The following is a 17,456-nucleotide window of genomic DNA, read 5'->3' as shown; positions in this document are numbered from 1 at the left end:
CTCTGTGGGCTCAGGAGTGAGGTGCCACGCACCTCTGGGACCGCCCTCCAGGGAGAGACTGGTCAGCCCCGAGGAGCCTGGGCACCATCCCTTTGTAGAGGGCCCGGGGCCTGACAGGACCCCCGCACCTCAGCCCTTCCCAGGCCCGGGGGGACAGGGCCTCCCTGCTTTCCTCCCCAGTGCAACAGGGCCCCCGTCTCCCTCAGTATGGGCCCCACTTAGTCCAAGAGGCAGATGGGGGATTAGGCCAGGCCCAGCCCAGAAAATAAAGCAGGGAAGGGCCCTCCAGCGCTGTGCAGTTCTGTCATGAGCTCTGACTCCCACTCAGCCCTCCTCAGGGAAGGGGCTGGGGAGAGCCGGGCAGCAGGCCCCTGCGGACACGGCTGCTCTGGTGCCTCCCCTCCGGTGGTCTACACTCCAGAGCATTTTCCTCTCTCATGCCCACCTTACTCCAAACGCAGAGCACCTGGGGTGCAGAGCAGTGGAGTGGGGGGGAGGCAGAAGCGTCTGGGCAGTACCTTGTCCTCCTGGAAGAACTGGATGGGAGCTCTGAAGGGCAGTTAGAGCTGGGCTGGTCCCTGTGCTGATTCCCAGACTCCCACTGACCAGTACTTTTGCTTGCTGCCAGGAAGTTGGTGAGGGGGAGGCGGGTAAAGGGGTGACTCAGCGATGACAGGAGCCCAAGGGACAAAGGTCATGGGTGGAGAATTGAGAGACACTGTTTACAGCAGCCCGCCTCCTCCAGGAGGTCTTCCAGTGCTGAGCCGGCCCCACGGACAACTCCTCTCCGACCCACCCTTCTACTCCCCTTTCCTGTTTGTTAGGAATTTTGTCCTTGCACTGACAACTTGGGTGTCCCGTGTGCCTACCCCATTAGCCTCTGAGCTCCTGGGTTGGGGAGGGCACAGCGGAACTGTGGTTTAACTGGGGCCCCACAACGGCTGGGACCATCAGCACTTCCTACTTTGAAAAACCATTTTATGAGGCGCCTGGCTGACTCAGCCGGTGGAGCACACGACTCTTGATCTTGGGGTGGTGAGCCCAAGCCCCATGTTGGGGGTAGAGATTACTTAAAAAAAAAAAAAAAAAAGAAAGAAAGAAAAACCAGAAGCATTTTACATCTATTTTAGTTGAGTGAAATGTGGGAAAGTGCTGAGAACAGTACTTGGCACACCGTAAGTGCCATAGAAGTGTTTAGTTTATCGCTGGTATTTTCTGCTCATACTGTCGCATTAGTGACACTGGGCAGATTTTACTGATAAAGACCTGGGGATACAAACACTTTGGCCCTCCGCTCACTGTGGAATCTTCCTGACTAGTAGGGTAGGCATGGGCAGGCTACAGGACCCCCAGAGAGTCGACAAGGCCAACGCTTGCCTAGACTAAGAGCAGGCAGGGTCTTTGGGCACAGACTGTGAGAAAGGAGCTTTGGAACCCATGGGCTTCTCCCTCCAGTCTCCTGGGGCCGGCGGGGGTGGGGTGGGAGCAGGGAAGGGGGCTGGATTAACCCAAACGCTCTTCGGACCTCCAGACCTGCCCCCATAAGGCTCTGCGGGACAAGGGGTGGGAGTGGAGGCTCCAGCTGGACTCTGGGGAGTTACCAACCGGCCACGGGGATTACTGAGGCTGAAAAGAACATTTGCCTAGGAAGGGAAAACGGGAAGTGAGAGGCTGAGGATAACGCTCTATAAGTCCCCCGGGACCCACTGCAGACCAATGGGGAGGAGGGGGGTAGGGGGAGGTGGTGCAGTCTGGGGCATCTTGACAGGTCCCCCACCCCAGCCTCACCCCTTCTCCCCAGAACACAGCTGCAGCAGCTGCCCCGCCCCCTCTGCCTTCGCCGCCTGCCATTGGCTGGAGTCGGGCCCCGCCCCACGGAGGCGGCCAACCATTGGTCTAGGTCTTTGATGTTTGTGCGCTTGTGGGGGTGGGGGACAGGCGTCATTCCCTGGAACCCGCGGACTTCCTCTCTGCTTGTCTGGGTCACCCTGTCTGCCCGTCGCTGGCCCCAGGCTCGGTCTCTGGCCCCAGCCCTCTTCTCTCTCTCTCTCAGCAGCTGTCTCTCTCGTGCCCGCTGGCCTGTCTCTCTCCTTCCCCGCAGTCGCCTCCTTCTCTGCCTGCCTGGGTGGCCGCCATGGGCCGGAAGCGGCTCATCACTGACTCCTACCCTGTAGTGAAGAGGAGGGAGGGCCCCGTTGGGCACAGCAAGGGGGAGCTGGCACCAGAGCTAGGTCTCTTATGTGTGTGGGGGGGCGGGAGCAGTGGAGGCGCCGAGGGGCATGAGAGGACGCGGGTGGACGTGGGCAATGGAAGAGGAAGTGAAGTATGGTGTCTACTTCCTACTCCAGGCCTGGCAGTGGCCGGCAGAGGAAAAGGGGTGGTGAGGGCCGGGGAGCAGTGGGGCTGCTGTGAGGTGAGGGGCAGGGGACTGGCCTGAGGAGCCGCATGTCATTGCAGGGGAAGAGCCCCAGCCCCCAAGCGTGGATGAAGCAGAGCTGGAGCTGCTGAGGCAGTTCGATCTCGCCTGGCAGTACGGGCCCTGCACAGGTGAGAGCCCTCTCTGGCCCCAGGAACACATCCTGGGGACAGTCCTGTCACCTGCACGTCCCCGAGGCAACCCAAGCCCCTGCCTGACCCTCTCGGCCACTGTCTCCTGAAACTAGGGGGCGTGGAGGTTCCGACACACCCCTCCACACCCCTCCACACACACTGTCTGGCCTGAACTCTTCCCCACTGCCCTGAGGTGCCAGAGTCGTCTTCTTCCCACCCTGGCAGGGATCACACGGCTGCAGCGCTGGCATCGGGCGGAGCAGATGGGCTTGGAGCCGCCCCCAGAAGTGCGTCAGGTGCTACAGACCCACCCTGGAGATCCCCGATTCCAGTTCAGGTCAGAGACAGGCCAGGGAGGGCTCTCAGGGGAGCCAAGGTTTCCATCAGGCACCACTGGCCTGCTGGCCCCTGGGGTGGGGGCTGCCCTGGCCTGGGGAAGAAATGGATGCAGGCTTTGGGGCCTTGCTAAACAGGCAAGAAGGTTCTCTAAGGTGCCTGGCTCAGGAAGACCAAAGATTGCTTTAATAATCCCTACCGCTGAGCTAATGGTGGGGGAAGGGTGCACCCAGGGCCCTAGGGACTATGTATTTAGGACAGAGGGGTTGGCCAATGACTATAGACCATGGCCAAGAATTAGGGCTGGTGAAATCCGACCAAGGACTTAATTGACTCTCTGGCTCCTCCCTTCCTCCCCCCCCTCCTCCCCTTGTACAGCCTCTGGCATCTCTATCCCCTTTGAGGCACCACCTAAGACCTCCTGCCCGCTCTCCCAGAGCCTCAAGACACAAGTGACAGGCAGTTGGTGCCCCCTTGACTCAGTTCTGCTGTGAAGAACCTTTAGCAGGAAAGAGCCTCATAGAGAAAAGAGGCTGAATCTGGAGGTCTCGGAGGCTCAGGCCTCCATCTAACCAGCAGGCTCCTGGAGCCGCCTCTGAGAGCCAACTCAGCTGAAGCTTGCACTTCCTACAGGGAGAGTGGTCTTGAGGACAAGGACCTGGCCATGACCTTTCAGATACCTGCTACGCTCCTCCCTGACCACAAATCCTGTGGTCCTGGGAATAGTGTGGCAAATAGGCACAGCCCTGGACACAGACAGGATGGAAGGCAAAGATGCACTCCCCACCTGAGGCTGGGAATCTGAGGGCAGAACTGGCAAGGGGTTCACTAATGCTTGTCAATAAAGAACACTGAGTCTGGAAGCCTGGCCTTCAGTCCCTTAATGTGGCCCTGCGTGGGCTGGCAGCAACCAGCAAGTTGATAGGTGAGAGAGAACCAGCGCTCCGCCTTCCCTCCGCGGCCCAACCCTACACCTGGGACGGAAGAAAGACGCCTTACTAGACCCTGGGACGAGTCCTCATTAGAGCCGATCAGCCTCTGGCGCCTCCTGGTGGTCTACAGGGAAACTACTCTTTAGCCAACTGCAGGGACCAGCCAGAGAAAACCTACCTGACAGGGCCACCCAGCCTGCCCAGTGTGGCCCACCTCACAAATATGGGTCCTTTGTCAGAGGAGGATCCACACAAGCCTTATAAAGTCCAGACCTACACATTCCCGGAAAGCACCTCTGCTTCCCACATCGAGGCCACCTGGATCCGAAGCAGCATTGAGGAGGTCCTGCTCCGAGATGGCCATCATCCAACCGGCTCTGGTGGGGACTGGGTGAGGCCGAAACAATGATTAGGGGACCCTGGGATGGTCTGACATGGAGAATGGAGTCAGTGCTCCTCACCCTGTGTTTCTGTGCCAGCCCTCCATCCCGAGCAGAAAGAGACAGCACCACTGTTAACTCCTTGGGGACAGGCCCACAGAGCAGCCAAGTGGCCTCTTCAGCCCCCACTGTCCTGGGCACTGCCTGTGCCTCAAGCACTGTAAATGAATCATCTCTAAAACCCCTAGAGGGCACTCAAGGTCGATTTTACAGGGAGGGGGCCTGAAGCCCGGAGGAGCTGGCGGCACCAGCAGGGGTGTGGGGATGAGAGGCCTGGCTCTGCCTGTCTACACCCGTGCCCCAGCTCATCGGCTGAGCACCTGCTGTATCCCGGGCTCTAGAGGTCCTCTCGGGTGTTGTTAGCAGTGAGGAGATAAAGAAGACGTACAGGTAAATATTACGTGGTAGGCAAAATGAGGGTTAGAGGTCAAAGAATGCCCGGGGTGCTTGGAGAGCTTGATCAGGGAAGCTCTCCGACAGGGTGGCGTTTCAGCAGAGACCTGAACAAAGCACAGGAACGGGCCCTACACCTACGGGGGCGCTCTGGACAGAAGAACAGCAGCACAGTCCCAAGACAGGAGCGTGTGCGTCCTGGTCCAGGAACAGCATGGAGGCCACGCAGCCAGGGCGCAGACGGGGGCAAGAGGAGTACGGTGGGAAATGAGGCCAGAGAGGTAGCAGGTTGCTCCCACCGGGCCTTTCACGCAGGCTGAGATAAGGAATCTAGATTTTAATCGGAGGGAGACAGGAAGACACTGGTGGGTTTTAAGCCAATAAATGACATAATCAAGCTTATGTGTTGAAAACATCACTCTGGCTGTTGGTGGAGAACAGATTGTGGGGCTGGGGGAAGAAGAGGCAGCAACACCGCTTGGGAGGCTTTTGGGGTCGGCCCTGAGAGTGCTGTTGGTGACTGGGGCCAGGGTGGGGAGACCAGTTGGCTGTGGGTCTGAGAGAGACGGGCCAGGGAGAACTCCAAAGCCTTTGGCCCGAGCAGCTGGAAAGCCAGAGTTCCCATGACTGAGATGGGAAAGACCTGGGAGGGGTGAGGAGGGCTGGGTGTCGGGAGTTTGCGCCTGACACCCAAGCAGAGCTGGGGAGTAGGTGGTGGATACGCAAGTCTGGAGTTCTGGGGAGTTCTGAGTTTGAGATGTAAATGTGGGCGTGTTTTAGGTGGCATTTAAAGTCCTGAATGTGGATGAGGTTACCTGAGTGGGTACAGATGGAGATGAGAAGTGGTCCAAGGACAGGCCTGCACCTTCTGTGCTTAGAGGCGGGGGAGGAGGAGACTGGGGGTGGCAGGCTGGAGGAAAGTCCGGAGGGGCGGGCCTAGGAGGCCTGCACAGAAAGCATTTCAGGGTCTCCGATGCTCTGGAGAGGCTCGTAAAATGAAGCCTGAGGGCAGCATGCTGGACTTGGCAATGTGGAGGTCACTGGGGACAAGAAGTTTCCATGAGTCCTGGAGTGGGCACAGATGGAATGGCAGTGGGAGTGGAGAGCGGGAGCATGCCAGCTCTTTCGGGGACTTGTACTGTAAAGGGAGCAGAGCAATAAAGTGGTGATCAGAGGGACGTGGGATCAAAGAAGGGTTTTGGGGTTTTTTTAGGATTTGTTTATTAGAGAGAGAGAGAAAGCATGTGTGCGCATGCATGAGCGCAAGTTTCGGGGGAGACAGAGGGCGAGAATCTTCAAGCAGACTCCCTGCTGAGCACAGAACCCCCATGCGGGGCTTGATCTCAAGACTCATAAGACCACGACCTGAGCTGAAATCAAGAGTTGGTCCCCTTTGTTTTTTTTTTTTTAAAGATTTTATTTATTCAACACAGAGAGAGATCACAAGTAGGCAGAGAGGCAGGCAGAGAGAGAGGAGGAAGCAGGCTCCCCGCTGAGCAGAGAGCCCGATGCTGCGGGGCTCGATCCCAGGACCCTGAGATCATGACCTGAGCTGAAGGCAGAGGCTTTAACCCACTGAGCCACCCAGGCACCCCAAGAGTTGGTCCCTTAATTGGCTGAGCCACCAAGCTGCCCTTCAAGGGAGGGGTTCTTCTGTGTCGTTTTCTCTTTTGTTTTAAATGTATTTTTTCAAGATTTTATTTATTTACTTAGGAGAGAGAGAAAACAGGGGCGCCTGGGTGGCTCAGTGGGTTAAAGCCTCTGCCTTCGCCTGGGGTCGTGGTCCCGGGGTCCTGGGATTGAGCCCTGTGTTGGGCTCTCTGCTCAGTGGGGAGCCTGCTTCTTCCTTTTTCTCTACCTGCCTCTCTGCCTACTTGTGATCTCTGTCTGCCCAATAAATAAATAAAATCTTAAAAAGAGAGAGAGAGAGAGAGAACACAAGCGGGGTGAGCACCAGAACCGAAGCAGACTCCCTGCTGAGCAGAGAGCTGGACAGCTGGGGGGCTGGGGCTTGAACCCGGGACTTCAGGATCAAGACCTGAGCCAAAGAAAACACTTAGCCGATGGAACCACCCAGGCGCCCCTTGTCTTTTGTTTTAGATAGAGTGACGCTATAGCATGATCACACAGTGAGTGAGCCAAGAGGGAGGGTGCTGGTGCCACAGGAGACCAAGGTGGCGGTCACGAGTGAGGCCTTTGTGAGAAAGTAACAAGGGCCAGGACCAGGACCCAGGGACAGGGTGGCCTCAGGCAGGAGCATCCAGCATGAAAGGGAGGGAGGGCAAGGATGTGGAAGTAGTTGCAGGTGGGAAGGTATGGTATCGGTGGGAACATTCGAGAATCTGATGTTTGCTGAGAGCCTTGTGCCGCTGGGTGGGGTCTGATGTTTCCTAAATGCCCTCCATGCCACCTGCTGGGCCGAATGCTGCACCTTCCTTCCGTGGCTGACTAGAGGGACTCAGAACACCGTCATTAGGTGAGTATTAGCCACGGCTCACAGGTAAAGGCAACTGAGGCTGAGACTTGCTCAATCAGGAAACACAGGGCCAGACTCACACCGAGGGCTACCTGTCGCACTGCATTGCCCGCACACCTGCTTCCTACCTGTACCTGTGCCCCAGCTGAACGGACAAGATCCACCTGTGTGGAAAGTTAAAAAAAAAAAAACAAAAAACAGTGTGATACAGAGGCCACGTTGTGGGGGCCACAAGGAGTGGTATCGACACTGAGTCCTCAGGAGGGAGAGAGCACGCGTGTTAGAGACCCTCACTGCGGGGACCCTGAGCCCAGGACAGTTACCTCCCACTGCAGTGGTTCCCTCCACCTGCCTTCAGAGCCTCACCCCTTCTGCTCACCCCTGCTTCTCAAACCCTTCCGCTGCAGAAGGAATGCAGACCCCCCAGGGCAGCGGGAGCCGGGCCCAAGATACTTCCTCTCTGAATATTCTTCCTACTTGTATGTTTTATCTTCAAAATCCCTGGCCAGGTTTGTTTTCTTCTCCATGACAGGTCTGAGTAGTTGTCGTACCATTAAGAAGGGATGAATTTGCCAAGTATAATGAACCCTTTGGGAAGCCGTGCCATGTGTGGCCTCTGGAGGGCTTGATCTACCCCAATGCACCCCCTGCCCCCCCACTTTGCCCCACCCACCCACCATCTAGCCCAGTGGCGGAGTCATGCTGCAGGAAGTGGCAAACAAGGGCTCATTGAAAGCAAAATGGGAGGTCAGTGGCCCATGAAGGGTGAGGAAGAGTAGGTGGGCAGAGAAGAGCATTCTAGAATGAGGCACTGGGCTGAGGAAAGGTAAGGAGGAGAGGCAGATGGGGGTGCCCAGCGGGGAGATGTGCAGACAGACTGCAGCACTTGCTTTATGAAACTCGGGGCAAAAAGCTAGCATTTCAGGGCTTCCCACATATGCAGCACTGTTTGGAGTGCCTTCCTTCCCCTAGAAATGATGATACACATTTTAAAGATTTTATTTATTTATTTATTTGTCAGAGAGAGGAGAGAGAGAGCATGCACAAGCAGGCAGAGAGGCAGGCAGAGGCACAGAGAGAAGCAGGCTCTCCGCTGAGCAAGGAGCCCAATGTGGGGCTCAGTCCTGGGACCCTGAGATCATGACCTGAGCCAAAGGCAGTGGCTTAACCGACTGAGCCACCCCGGCGTCCCAATGACAGACAGACAGAGATCACAAGTTTGACAGACAGAGATCACAAGTAGGCAGAGATTCAGGCAGAGAGAGAGAGAGAGAGAGAGAGAGGGAGGAGGAAGCAGAATCCCCACAGAGCAGAGAGCCTGATGCGGGGCTCGATCCCAGGACCCTGAGATCATGACCCGAGCCGAAGGCAGAGGCCTCAACCCACTGAGCCACCCAGGCGCCCCAATGATTCACATTTTATAAAAAGATTTTATTTTTTAATTAAATTTTTTAAAGACTTTATTTGTTTATTTGACAAAGAGAGATCACAAGTAGGCAGAGAAGCAGAGAGAGAGGGGCGGGGGAAGCAGGCTCCCTGCTGAGCAGAGAGCCTGATGCGGAACTCGATCCCAGGACCCTGAGATCATGACCCGAGCTGAACACAGAGGCTTAACCCATTGAGCCACCCAGGCGCTCCTATAAAGAGATTTTAAAGAGGAGATCGAGGCACAGCCAAGGTCAAGTACTTGCCCAGGGTCATACAGCTGTAAGTGAGTAAGAATCTGATGGCTGCAGGCACGTCCTGTGGGATAAGGCCAGCCAGAGGGACTGGGACCAGACAGAGGGCCTGGAGTCTGCCCTTACCCATGGTGATGACAATACCAGAAGGCTGCTGAGCAGAAGGGAGATAGGATAAAAATAATCATTTTGGAGAATCTGTCTGCCCAGATGGGGAAGGAACTGCAGGCAGGGAGACCACAGGGGAAGCTATTAAGTATTTAGGATGGGGGCGCCTGGGTGGCTTAGTCCGTTAAGCGTCTCACTTTGGTTTAGGTCATGATCTCCAGGTCCTGGGATTGAGCCCTGTGTTGGTGGGAGTCTGCTCGTCCCTCTGCTGCTTGTCCCTCTGCCCCTCCCCCTGCTCATGCTCTCTCTCTCTCTGTCCTCTTGCAAATGAATAAAATCTTTAAAAACAATATTCAGGACATGGGTGCTGAGACCTTGGATTCGCAGACAGAATGCAAAGGACCGAGAACGGCCAGAGCTGTTGCAAAGGCAGGCGGTAAGGCTTGTGTTTGGGAAGGGAGGAGTGGGGGGGGGAGGCGTCAAAGATGACTCAGGATGTGAGCTGGGGTGGGTGAGAGAAGGCTGATGCCAGGAACAGAAAAATGGAAACTGGGAGGGCAGGCAAGCTGTAGCTCACGCATGTGCAGTTTAAGATGATGACAGGACTCCCATATGGAAACATCCAGGAGGCAGAGGCAGCCTAGAGGGCAAGTCCAGCAGCAAGGTCAGGAAGAGGTGGCATCCAGGGCCCAGGGGGATCGCCCGCACGGAACCCACACTCGAGCCCATGAGGATGGGTGAGTTCTCGGTGTGGGGGCCTGGGGAGAGAGACAGGGAGGGGGCGTAAAGACAAGATCAAAGATGGCACCCGGGAAATCCTCTCCAGAAGGTGGAAGAGCAGCCAAGGAGAAGGGAGAATGGCCGAGTGGCAGGAGAGCCACACCAGAGCCGGCTTCCAGGCAGTTCTGAGAACTCTGCAAGTGGCTGGTGGCACCTGCCAGAAGATATCAGGAGGAGGAGGTGGAAGGGAGGACTGGCCTGCTCTGAGTGACCTCACACTTGCTGCATCCCTCTGTCTCTGCGTTGTAATTCTCTCCGCCGCCCGCAGCCGCGGCAGTGACTACCAGGGCCACACCCGCCAGTGAAGGTCACGCGATCCCTTCTCTGTTGACTTAGGTGTGGCCGTATTTATCTGCCTCAAATTCAGACAAATGCGCTAGGAACACAAAGGCTTCAGGAGCTAATTCGCCAAGAAACTCAAGTAAACAAGAAAGGCACAGATTTCCAGACTGTTCTAGAAGTAGACTGAGGCCACAGCAGTGGTGGCTTAAGGTGGATTTGGGTTCATAAGACCTCTAGGACTTTGGCGATCCTCAACACGGCTGCTGGCCCTCCAGTCCATTCACCTGAGCCCTAAACTAGAAAACAACTTTGGGCCAGTGGTGGCAGGTGCAGATGGTCAGAACCCCATGCGGAAGCTTCGAGAGCCTCCTGGAAGCAAGAAGGCCCTACATGCGCATAGCAAACACTGCCCCAGGACAGGTGTGCACCTGACACTGTGGGGACTCAGACTCCCTGAAGGCGGCCCTGTGGCTAAGGATTTTAGAACGAGTGGGGTGGACACGAGGGGCTCCTGGGTCCTTCTCGAGCCCTACTTTGGTCCTTGGGCTCTTGAAGGAAAAGGCATTTCCCAGAACCTCCCTTGGGGCAGATGCCTCCTTCACCTCACCCAGAGTTTGCTGTGGCTCCTGGTCCGGCTCGTCCCACCCTCCACCACACGCCGTTTCTCTCTGTGCAGCCTTCCCTAAGAAGACTGAAGGATTTCTCCTCTGCTCTCCATGGCCGTCTGTTTCTATTTTGTGAGAGCTTCATGGTCCCCTCTGCTGAGTGTTTCATCCTGGGGTGGGGGGGGTAACATGGGGGGGTGCTCCACAGCAGGCCCTCCAGGCTGATGGAATCTTGGCACGTCCTTCATACTTCCTGCTGGGTCTGTTGGTCCCGTCCAGCCTGCGACACTCAGGTAGACGTCAGCTGAGTGAAATCCGGTCTCTACCTAAGTCACTTCTGGGGGCTGCGTGGCCTTGTGGGCGGGAGCCGTCTTCTCCTAGAGCCTTCTCAGCAAGGGACACATCGAAGCTGTCAGCTGCAGAAGTGGCTCCTTTACACTTCTTGCTTGAAGCCCACAGCTCCGCTGGGCCAGGCCTTGGCGTGCTCCCCGGAGGCCCTCTCGGGTACGGAGAAGGGAGGATCATCACATCGGAAGCACACAGGACCGCCCCGCCGCTCCTCCACGGGCTCTCCGGGGGTGGGGGGTGGCTGCCCAGGACCCTCCCACAGCCACTCCTGCAATGCAGGGGTGTAAGCCGGTACAGCTTGAGGATGCCAGTTCGGCATCCTTTGTCACAATGACAAATGCGCACATCCCATTCAGTCCGTAGCTAGAAATGCAACCGACGGATACAACTGTGCGTGTGTAACAACATATGGAAGGTTATTCGTGATCTTTCCATTTGTAACAGCGAAGACTATCAGCAGCCTGTCTACCAGGAAGGCACTGGTAAAGGGAGTTACGTACACGACAGACACCACACCGGAAAAATTCAAGCAAGCTCTGCACGGACTGGTCTAGAATAGAACGGGCTCTCAGATATATGGGGGAAAAGTGAGGTGGGGAAAAAAAGATTTATAGAGGAGTGTATACAATATGCTACTATTTCAGTAAAAAAAAAAAATGTGTGCATTCATCTACAATAAGCATAAATATCTCTGAGAGGACACTCCAGAAATCCAAACCATCAGTTGCCTTTGAGAGGAAGGTAACTCAGTGGGTTGGAAACAGGGAATGAAGGGACATTTTTTATTAACATGAATTTTGAACTACATGACTATATTACCTATTTAATCAACCAATAAGAAAGGCTTTCTTACCGTGTTCATGCTGACGTATTTAACAAATATTAACTGTACTAGAGACAATTCTAAGGTAAAAGAGGCTTTGTGCCATCTAGTGCAATGGCCTTGTGGACTCAATGCCGCCCTCTTTTGACTACATTCCACTGGGATGGAGGGGTCCTCTACCTGTCCTTGGGGGTGGGGGTACTGGCAGGGGGAAGGGCCATCTCCTCTTTCACTAGACCTCTGCAGGGCACCTGGCACTGCCCACATTGGGACAAGAGTCAACTGTCATGGTGACCGGTTTCACAAGAGTCCAAGCATGATGAGTCCAAGAGAAATCCAGGCAGTTTGTCTCTTTCCTTGTTGAACAAGTATGGGGCACCTGTTAGCACGAGCAGCACATGGAAGCAGCAGCTTCGGTCCCAAGCCTCAAAGCCTTTCCAGTCCACCCTTAAACGTATGACGAGATACCCACCATCAAATACGACTGGCAAAAGCTTGGAGCGCCTGGGTGGCTCAGTGGGTTAAAGCCTCTGCCTTCAGCTCAGGTCATGTTCCTAGGGTCCTGGGATCGAGCCCCGCATCAGGCTCTCTGCTCTGCGGGGAGCCTGCTTCCTCCTCTCTATCTGTCTGCCTCTCTGCCTACTTGTGATCTCTCTCTCTGTCAAATAAATAAATAAAATCTTAAGAAAAAAAAAAAAAGACTGGCAAAAGCTAAAAAACTTGGACAGTATAGTCTGTTGGCCAGGTTGGGGGGAAACATGTAGGAGCATACCACTGGCACAGCCTCCTGGGGAAAGGAATTTGGTAGTGCTAGTGGGACGATGGAACATTTGCCCTCTGGTCCAGCAATGCTAGTTCTAGGAACTGATCCCAAAGATTCACTTCCACAGACATATAGCAACACAGGCCTAAGTTTATTCACTGTACGCATTATTTGTAATAGAGCATTGGAACCACATTAAGTTCCCATCCATGGAAGCTAATTAAATAAACCCAGCAATGCAATCCTGTGTAGCTATTAAAAAACAAATAAAAACAAACAAACAAACAAACAAACAAAAAACGAGAGAGAGAGAGATTCCCATTAGCTGATACAAAGTGATTTCTAGGATATCTTGTTAAATATGTAGTGTGCTACCTTTATGTAAGGGAAAATAAGGTATAAATCTGAAAGAAGAAACATAGGAAGAGTAAACTAGAGGTGAGTAAGACAGGTCCTGTTGGGGGTAGGTAAGAATGGGCTGGAAGAGGACGGGAGGGAGATCTAAGTATTTCTGATATAGTCTCAGCTCCTGAATCATATGAATATTTTACAAATTCAAAAATATCTCAGGAGAATTTTTTTTTAAATCCTAAAATTGACTACAAATACTAACACCTGAACCTAACTGTGTATCAAATTGATGATATAACCACACATAAAAAATAATAGAAGAATACAAATAAATTCTCAATATAGTTCATGGGCTTCCTAAGGACTACCAAAAAAAAAAAATCTTGAACTTTACTTAATAGGTTTGTTGTTGATAATGGAATGGTGTAGGAATTCTAAAACTCTTTTGCTGTTTTTGTATGAAGGATACCAAAAAATGAATAAATACACAGACGTTAGAAGTCAGAGGTTGAACTATGGAAAAAGGGAGATAAAATGCAGAAAGAAGATGAGGAAAAATCCTCTAGTTGCCAGATTTGAATTGGAGATAACAATATGGTAGATTTTTTTTTTCTTTTCTTTCTTTCTTCCTTTCTTTCTTTCTTTCTCTTTTTCTTTTTTTTTTTTTTTTTTTTTTGGTGGGGGGTTAAGTAAGCTCTAGTCTCAACACGGGGCTTGAACTCACAGAGGATCAAGAGTTGCGTGTGCTACCACCTGAGCCAGCCAGGTGTCCCTAGAATTTTTTGGGTTTTTTTGCCCCTAGAATTTTTTAATGTTTTCATTTCATTGAAATGTAATTTATTTACAACAAAATTACAGACTTTAAGCATATAGTTTGGGTAAATGTATGCATTGATGTAACCATCAACCCAATGAAGATCTAGAACATTCAATCTGCCCAAAAGTTTCCTTACTCTCCTCCTTTACCCCTTTTCACACTCTTGTTCCCAATAATTGGTAATTTGTATTTCCCTCCTTTTTTTCTTAATCAGTCTTGCTAGGGGTCTATCAATTTTATTAATTTTATTCAAAGAACCCAACTTTTGGTTTTGTTTTCTTTGTTCTTGGTGTGTTTCCATTTCACTAATTTCTGCTCTCATTATTTCATTTCTTGGGGTTTAACTGGGTTTTTTTTGTTGTTTTTTTGTTTTTTTTAGCTTGTCTTGTTTTACTCTTTGACCTATAACATAATACATAAAATCCATGATGTAAAAGTGTACAAATCTGGGTGGTGAGGCACCTGGCTGGCTCACTCGGTAGAGAATGCAACTCTTGGTCTTGGGGTCCTAAGTTCAAGCCCCATGCTGGGTGTAGAGATTACTTAAAAAATAAAATAAAGGAAAAGGGTACAAATCAATGGTTTTTGGTATACTCACTACATTGTACAACCATTGCCACTAATTCCAGAACACTTCTGTTACTCCAGAAGGAAGCTTATTAGCAGTCAGTCCCAATCCCCCCGCCAATCACTTGTCTACTTTCCTTCTCTAGGGATTTGCCTTTTCTTAACATTTCATACAACTGGAATCAAACAACATGTAGCCTTTTGCATCCAGCTTCTCTGACTTACCATAAGGTTTTCAAGGTTCATCCATGTTGTAACATGTAACTACATTCTTTTTTATTTTTTTTAAGATTTTATTTATTTATTTGACAGAGAGAGATCACAAGTAGGCAGAGAGGCAGGGAGGGCGGTGGGTGGAAGCAGGCTCCTGCTGAGCAGAGAGCCCGATGCGGGGCTTGATCCCAAGACCCTGGGATCATGACCCGAGCCGAAGGCAGAGGCCTAACCCACTGAGCCACCAGTCACCCCCAAATAAATAAAATCTTTAAAAAATAAAAATAAAAAAATAAAGTTATTGATTTTCCTCTAAGCACATCTTTAGCTGCAATACACAAATTTTGATATGCTGGCTTTCATTTTTGTTCAGTTTGAAGTATTTTTTTTATATTTATATATTTGAGAGAGAGAGTGTGCAAGCAGGGAGAGGGGCTGAGAGAAGAGAGGAAGAGAGAATCTCAGACAGACTCCCTGCTGGGTGCAGAGCCTGACACGGGGCTTGATCTCACAACCCTGAGATCAGGACTTGAGCCAAAATCACGAATAAGACGCTTAACTGACTGAGCCACCCAGGCACCCCCAGTTTGAAGTATTTTCTAACTTCACTGTTTTCCTCGTTGGCTCATTAGTTATAGAGAAATATATTTTCTGGGGCGCCTGAGTGGCTCAGTCGGTTAAGGCCTCTGCCTTCTGCTCGGGTCATGATCCCAGGGTGCTGGGATGGAGCCCCGCATCGGGCTCTCTGCTCAGCAGGGAGCCTGCTTCCTCCTCTCTCTCTCTCTCTCTGCCTGCCTCTCGGCCTACTTGTGATCTCTGCCTGTCAAATAAATAAATTAAATCTTTAAAAAAAAAAAGGAAAGATATATGTTTTCTCTTTTTTTAAGATTTTATTTTTAAATAATCTCTCCATGCAGCGTGGGGCTCAAACTTACAACACCAAGATCAAGAGTTGCGTGGTCTACTGACTGAGCCAGCCAGGCGCCCCTACAAATACATTAATTTGCAAACATTTGGGGATTTTTCCAGATATATTATTATTTATTTCTAGCTTAATTCCATTGTGATCAGAGAACATGTTCTGTGAGATTTTAATCTTTTGAATTTTATTTATTTATTTATTTTTCAAGATTTTACTTATTTATTTGAGAGAGAAAGATGGAGAGAGCGCAAGCACGCAGAAGCAGGGGAGTGGCAGAGGGAGAGGGAGAAGCAGACTCCCCACTCAGCAGGGAGCCCGACACAGGGCTCTATCCCAGGACCCTGAGCCGGAGGGATCATGACCGGAGCCGAAGGCAGATGCTTAACCGACTGAGCCACCCAGGCACCCCTAAATCTCTTCTTGTAAAGGCACCAATCATACTGGATAAGGGTCCAGCCTAATGACCTAATTTTAACTTAGCACCTATGTAAGGACACTATCTCCAAGGACAGTCATATTCTGAGGTGCTGGGGTGGGGGTGGTGAGGATTTCAATATATCAATATATCAATAGTAGAAAAGTCTATCATGTTGCTACATTTTTTAAAAAATTTTTCTTTAAGATTCTATTTATTTATTTTACAGGCAGAGATCACAAGTAGGCAGAGAAGCAGGCAGAGAGAGAGGAGGAAGCAGGCTCCCCACTGAGCAGAGAGCCAGATGCAGGGCTCGATCCCAGGACCCTGGGATCATGACCTGAGCCAAAGGCAGAGGCTTTAACCCATTGAGCCACCCAGGCACCCCTACATTTTTAAAATTTGTCTCCTATGTTCTTTTGTTCCTCGGTTCTCCTTTTTCTGCCTTCTTCTGAGGAACTGAATATAATTAATACTATATTTACATATTATAATTCAATAATCAAGATATTAAGTATCATTAATGTTATATTTTACATCCTTTCTTTGCTTTGTAGCTATACCTCTTTTTATTATTTTTTAATGGTTGCCTTAGAAACTATAGTATTCGAGGTGCCTGGGTGGCTCAGTGGGTTAAGTGTCTGACTCTTGGTTTTGGCTCTTGATCTCAGGGTTGTGAGATCGCACCTGGCGTCCACTCAGTGGGGAGTCTCTTTGAGATTCTCTCCCTCCCTCTGTCCCTTTCCCTACTTGCATGCATGCTCTCTCTCTCTCTCTAAAATAAAATCTTAAAAAAAAATTACAGTATATATCGCTAATTGATCACAGTCTAAATGAATTTCTTCACATTTTGCAAATATAAGAATGTTAAAACAATATAACTTTGTTTGCTCTCCCATTCTTTTTACTGTTATATTTTATTCCTACATATGTCATAAACTGTATTTTTTAAAAAATATTTATTTGACAGACAGAGATCACAAGAAGGCAGAGAGGCAGGCAGAGAGAGAGGAGGTAGCAGGCTCCCTACTGAGAGGAGAGCCTGATGTGGGGCTCCATCCCAGGATCCCGGGATCATGGCCCGAGCTGAAGGCAGAGGCTTTAACCCACTGAGCCACCCAGGCACCCCATAAACTGTATTTTATGATAATATTAATTTTGCTATAAAAAGACACTTGTCTGTTATGGAAATTAAGAAAAGAAAAAAGCAGTGCTTTTAAATTTACCCAGATATTATCATTTTTGTGGTGCTTCATTCCTTCCTATGGATCCAAGTTGCCAAATTTCCCTTCAGCCTGAAGAACACCCTTTAGCATTTCTCATAGTGCAGGCCTGCCAGCAGCAAATTCTCTCCTCTGTCATTTTTCTTAAAATGTCGTTCCTTCTCCCTCCTACTGCAAGGTATTTTCATCGGCTGAAGAATTCTAGATTCAAAGTCTTGTCAGCAGGATGCTTGGGTGGCTCAGTTGGTTAAGCCGGGGCCTTTGACTCAGGTCATGATCCCAGGGTCCTGGGATCGAGTCCCACATCAGGCTCCTTGCTCGGCAGGGAGCCTGCTTCTCTCACTGCCTCTGCCTGCTTGTGGGTTCTCTCTCTCTCTCTCTCTCTCTGACAAATAAATAAATAAATAAATAAATAAATAAATAAAATCTTTAA

The 17,456-nt window shown here is 51.1% G+C and overlaps 1 protein-coding gene across 1 annotated transcript; it reads left to right on the top strand.

Annotated features, from left to right (window-relative positions):
• The first annotated feature begins 1,928 nt into the window (after window positions 1–1,928).
• POLD4 (DNA polymerase delta 4, accessory subunit) lies at window positions 1,929–3,754 on the top strand. Its single transcript, XM_032879612.1, has 4 exons — window positions 1,929–2,231; window positions 2,458–2,547; window positions 2,776–2,887; window positions 3,265–3,754. The coding sequence occupies exons 1-4, from the start codon at window positions 2,135–2,137 to the stop codon at window positions 3,287–3,289; spliced, it is 324 nt and encodes a 107-aa protein (XP_032735503.1). The 5' UTR covers window positions 1,929–2,134; the 3' UTR covers window positions 3,290–3,754.
• Window positions 3,755–17,456: the final 13,702 nt, after the last annotated feature.

This window comes from Lontra canadensis, unplaced genomic scaffold (assembly GCF_010015895.1).
Source record: "Lontra canadensis isolate GAN:19392208 unplaced genomic scaffold, GSC_riverotter_1.0 scaffold66, whole genome shotgun sequence".
Taxonomy (NCBI): domain Eukaryota; kingdom Metazoa; phylum Chordata; class Mammalia; order Carnivora; family Mustelidae; genus Lontra; species Lontra canadensis.
This window is presented reverse-complemented; position numbering and strand designations above follow the sequence as displayed.

Coding starts and splice junctions, on each gene's coding strand:
- POLD4 (XM_032879612.1), top strand. CDS start 2,135: ATGGGCCGGAAGCGGCTCATCACTGACTCCTACCCTGTAGTGAAGAGG. Junction 2,232..2,457: donor GGAGCTGGCACCAGAGCTAG/GTCTCTTATGTG, acceptor ATGTCATTGCAG/GGGAAGAGCCCCAGCCCCCA. Junction 2,888..3,264: donor GATCCCCGATTCCAGTTCAG/GTCAGAGACAGG, acceptor CCCCTTGTACAG/CCTCTGGCATCTCTATCCCC.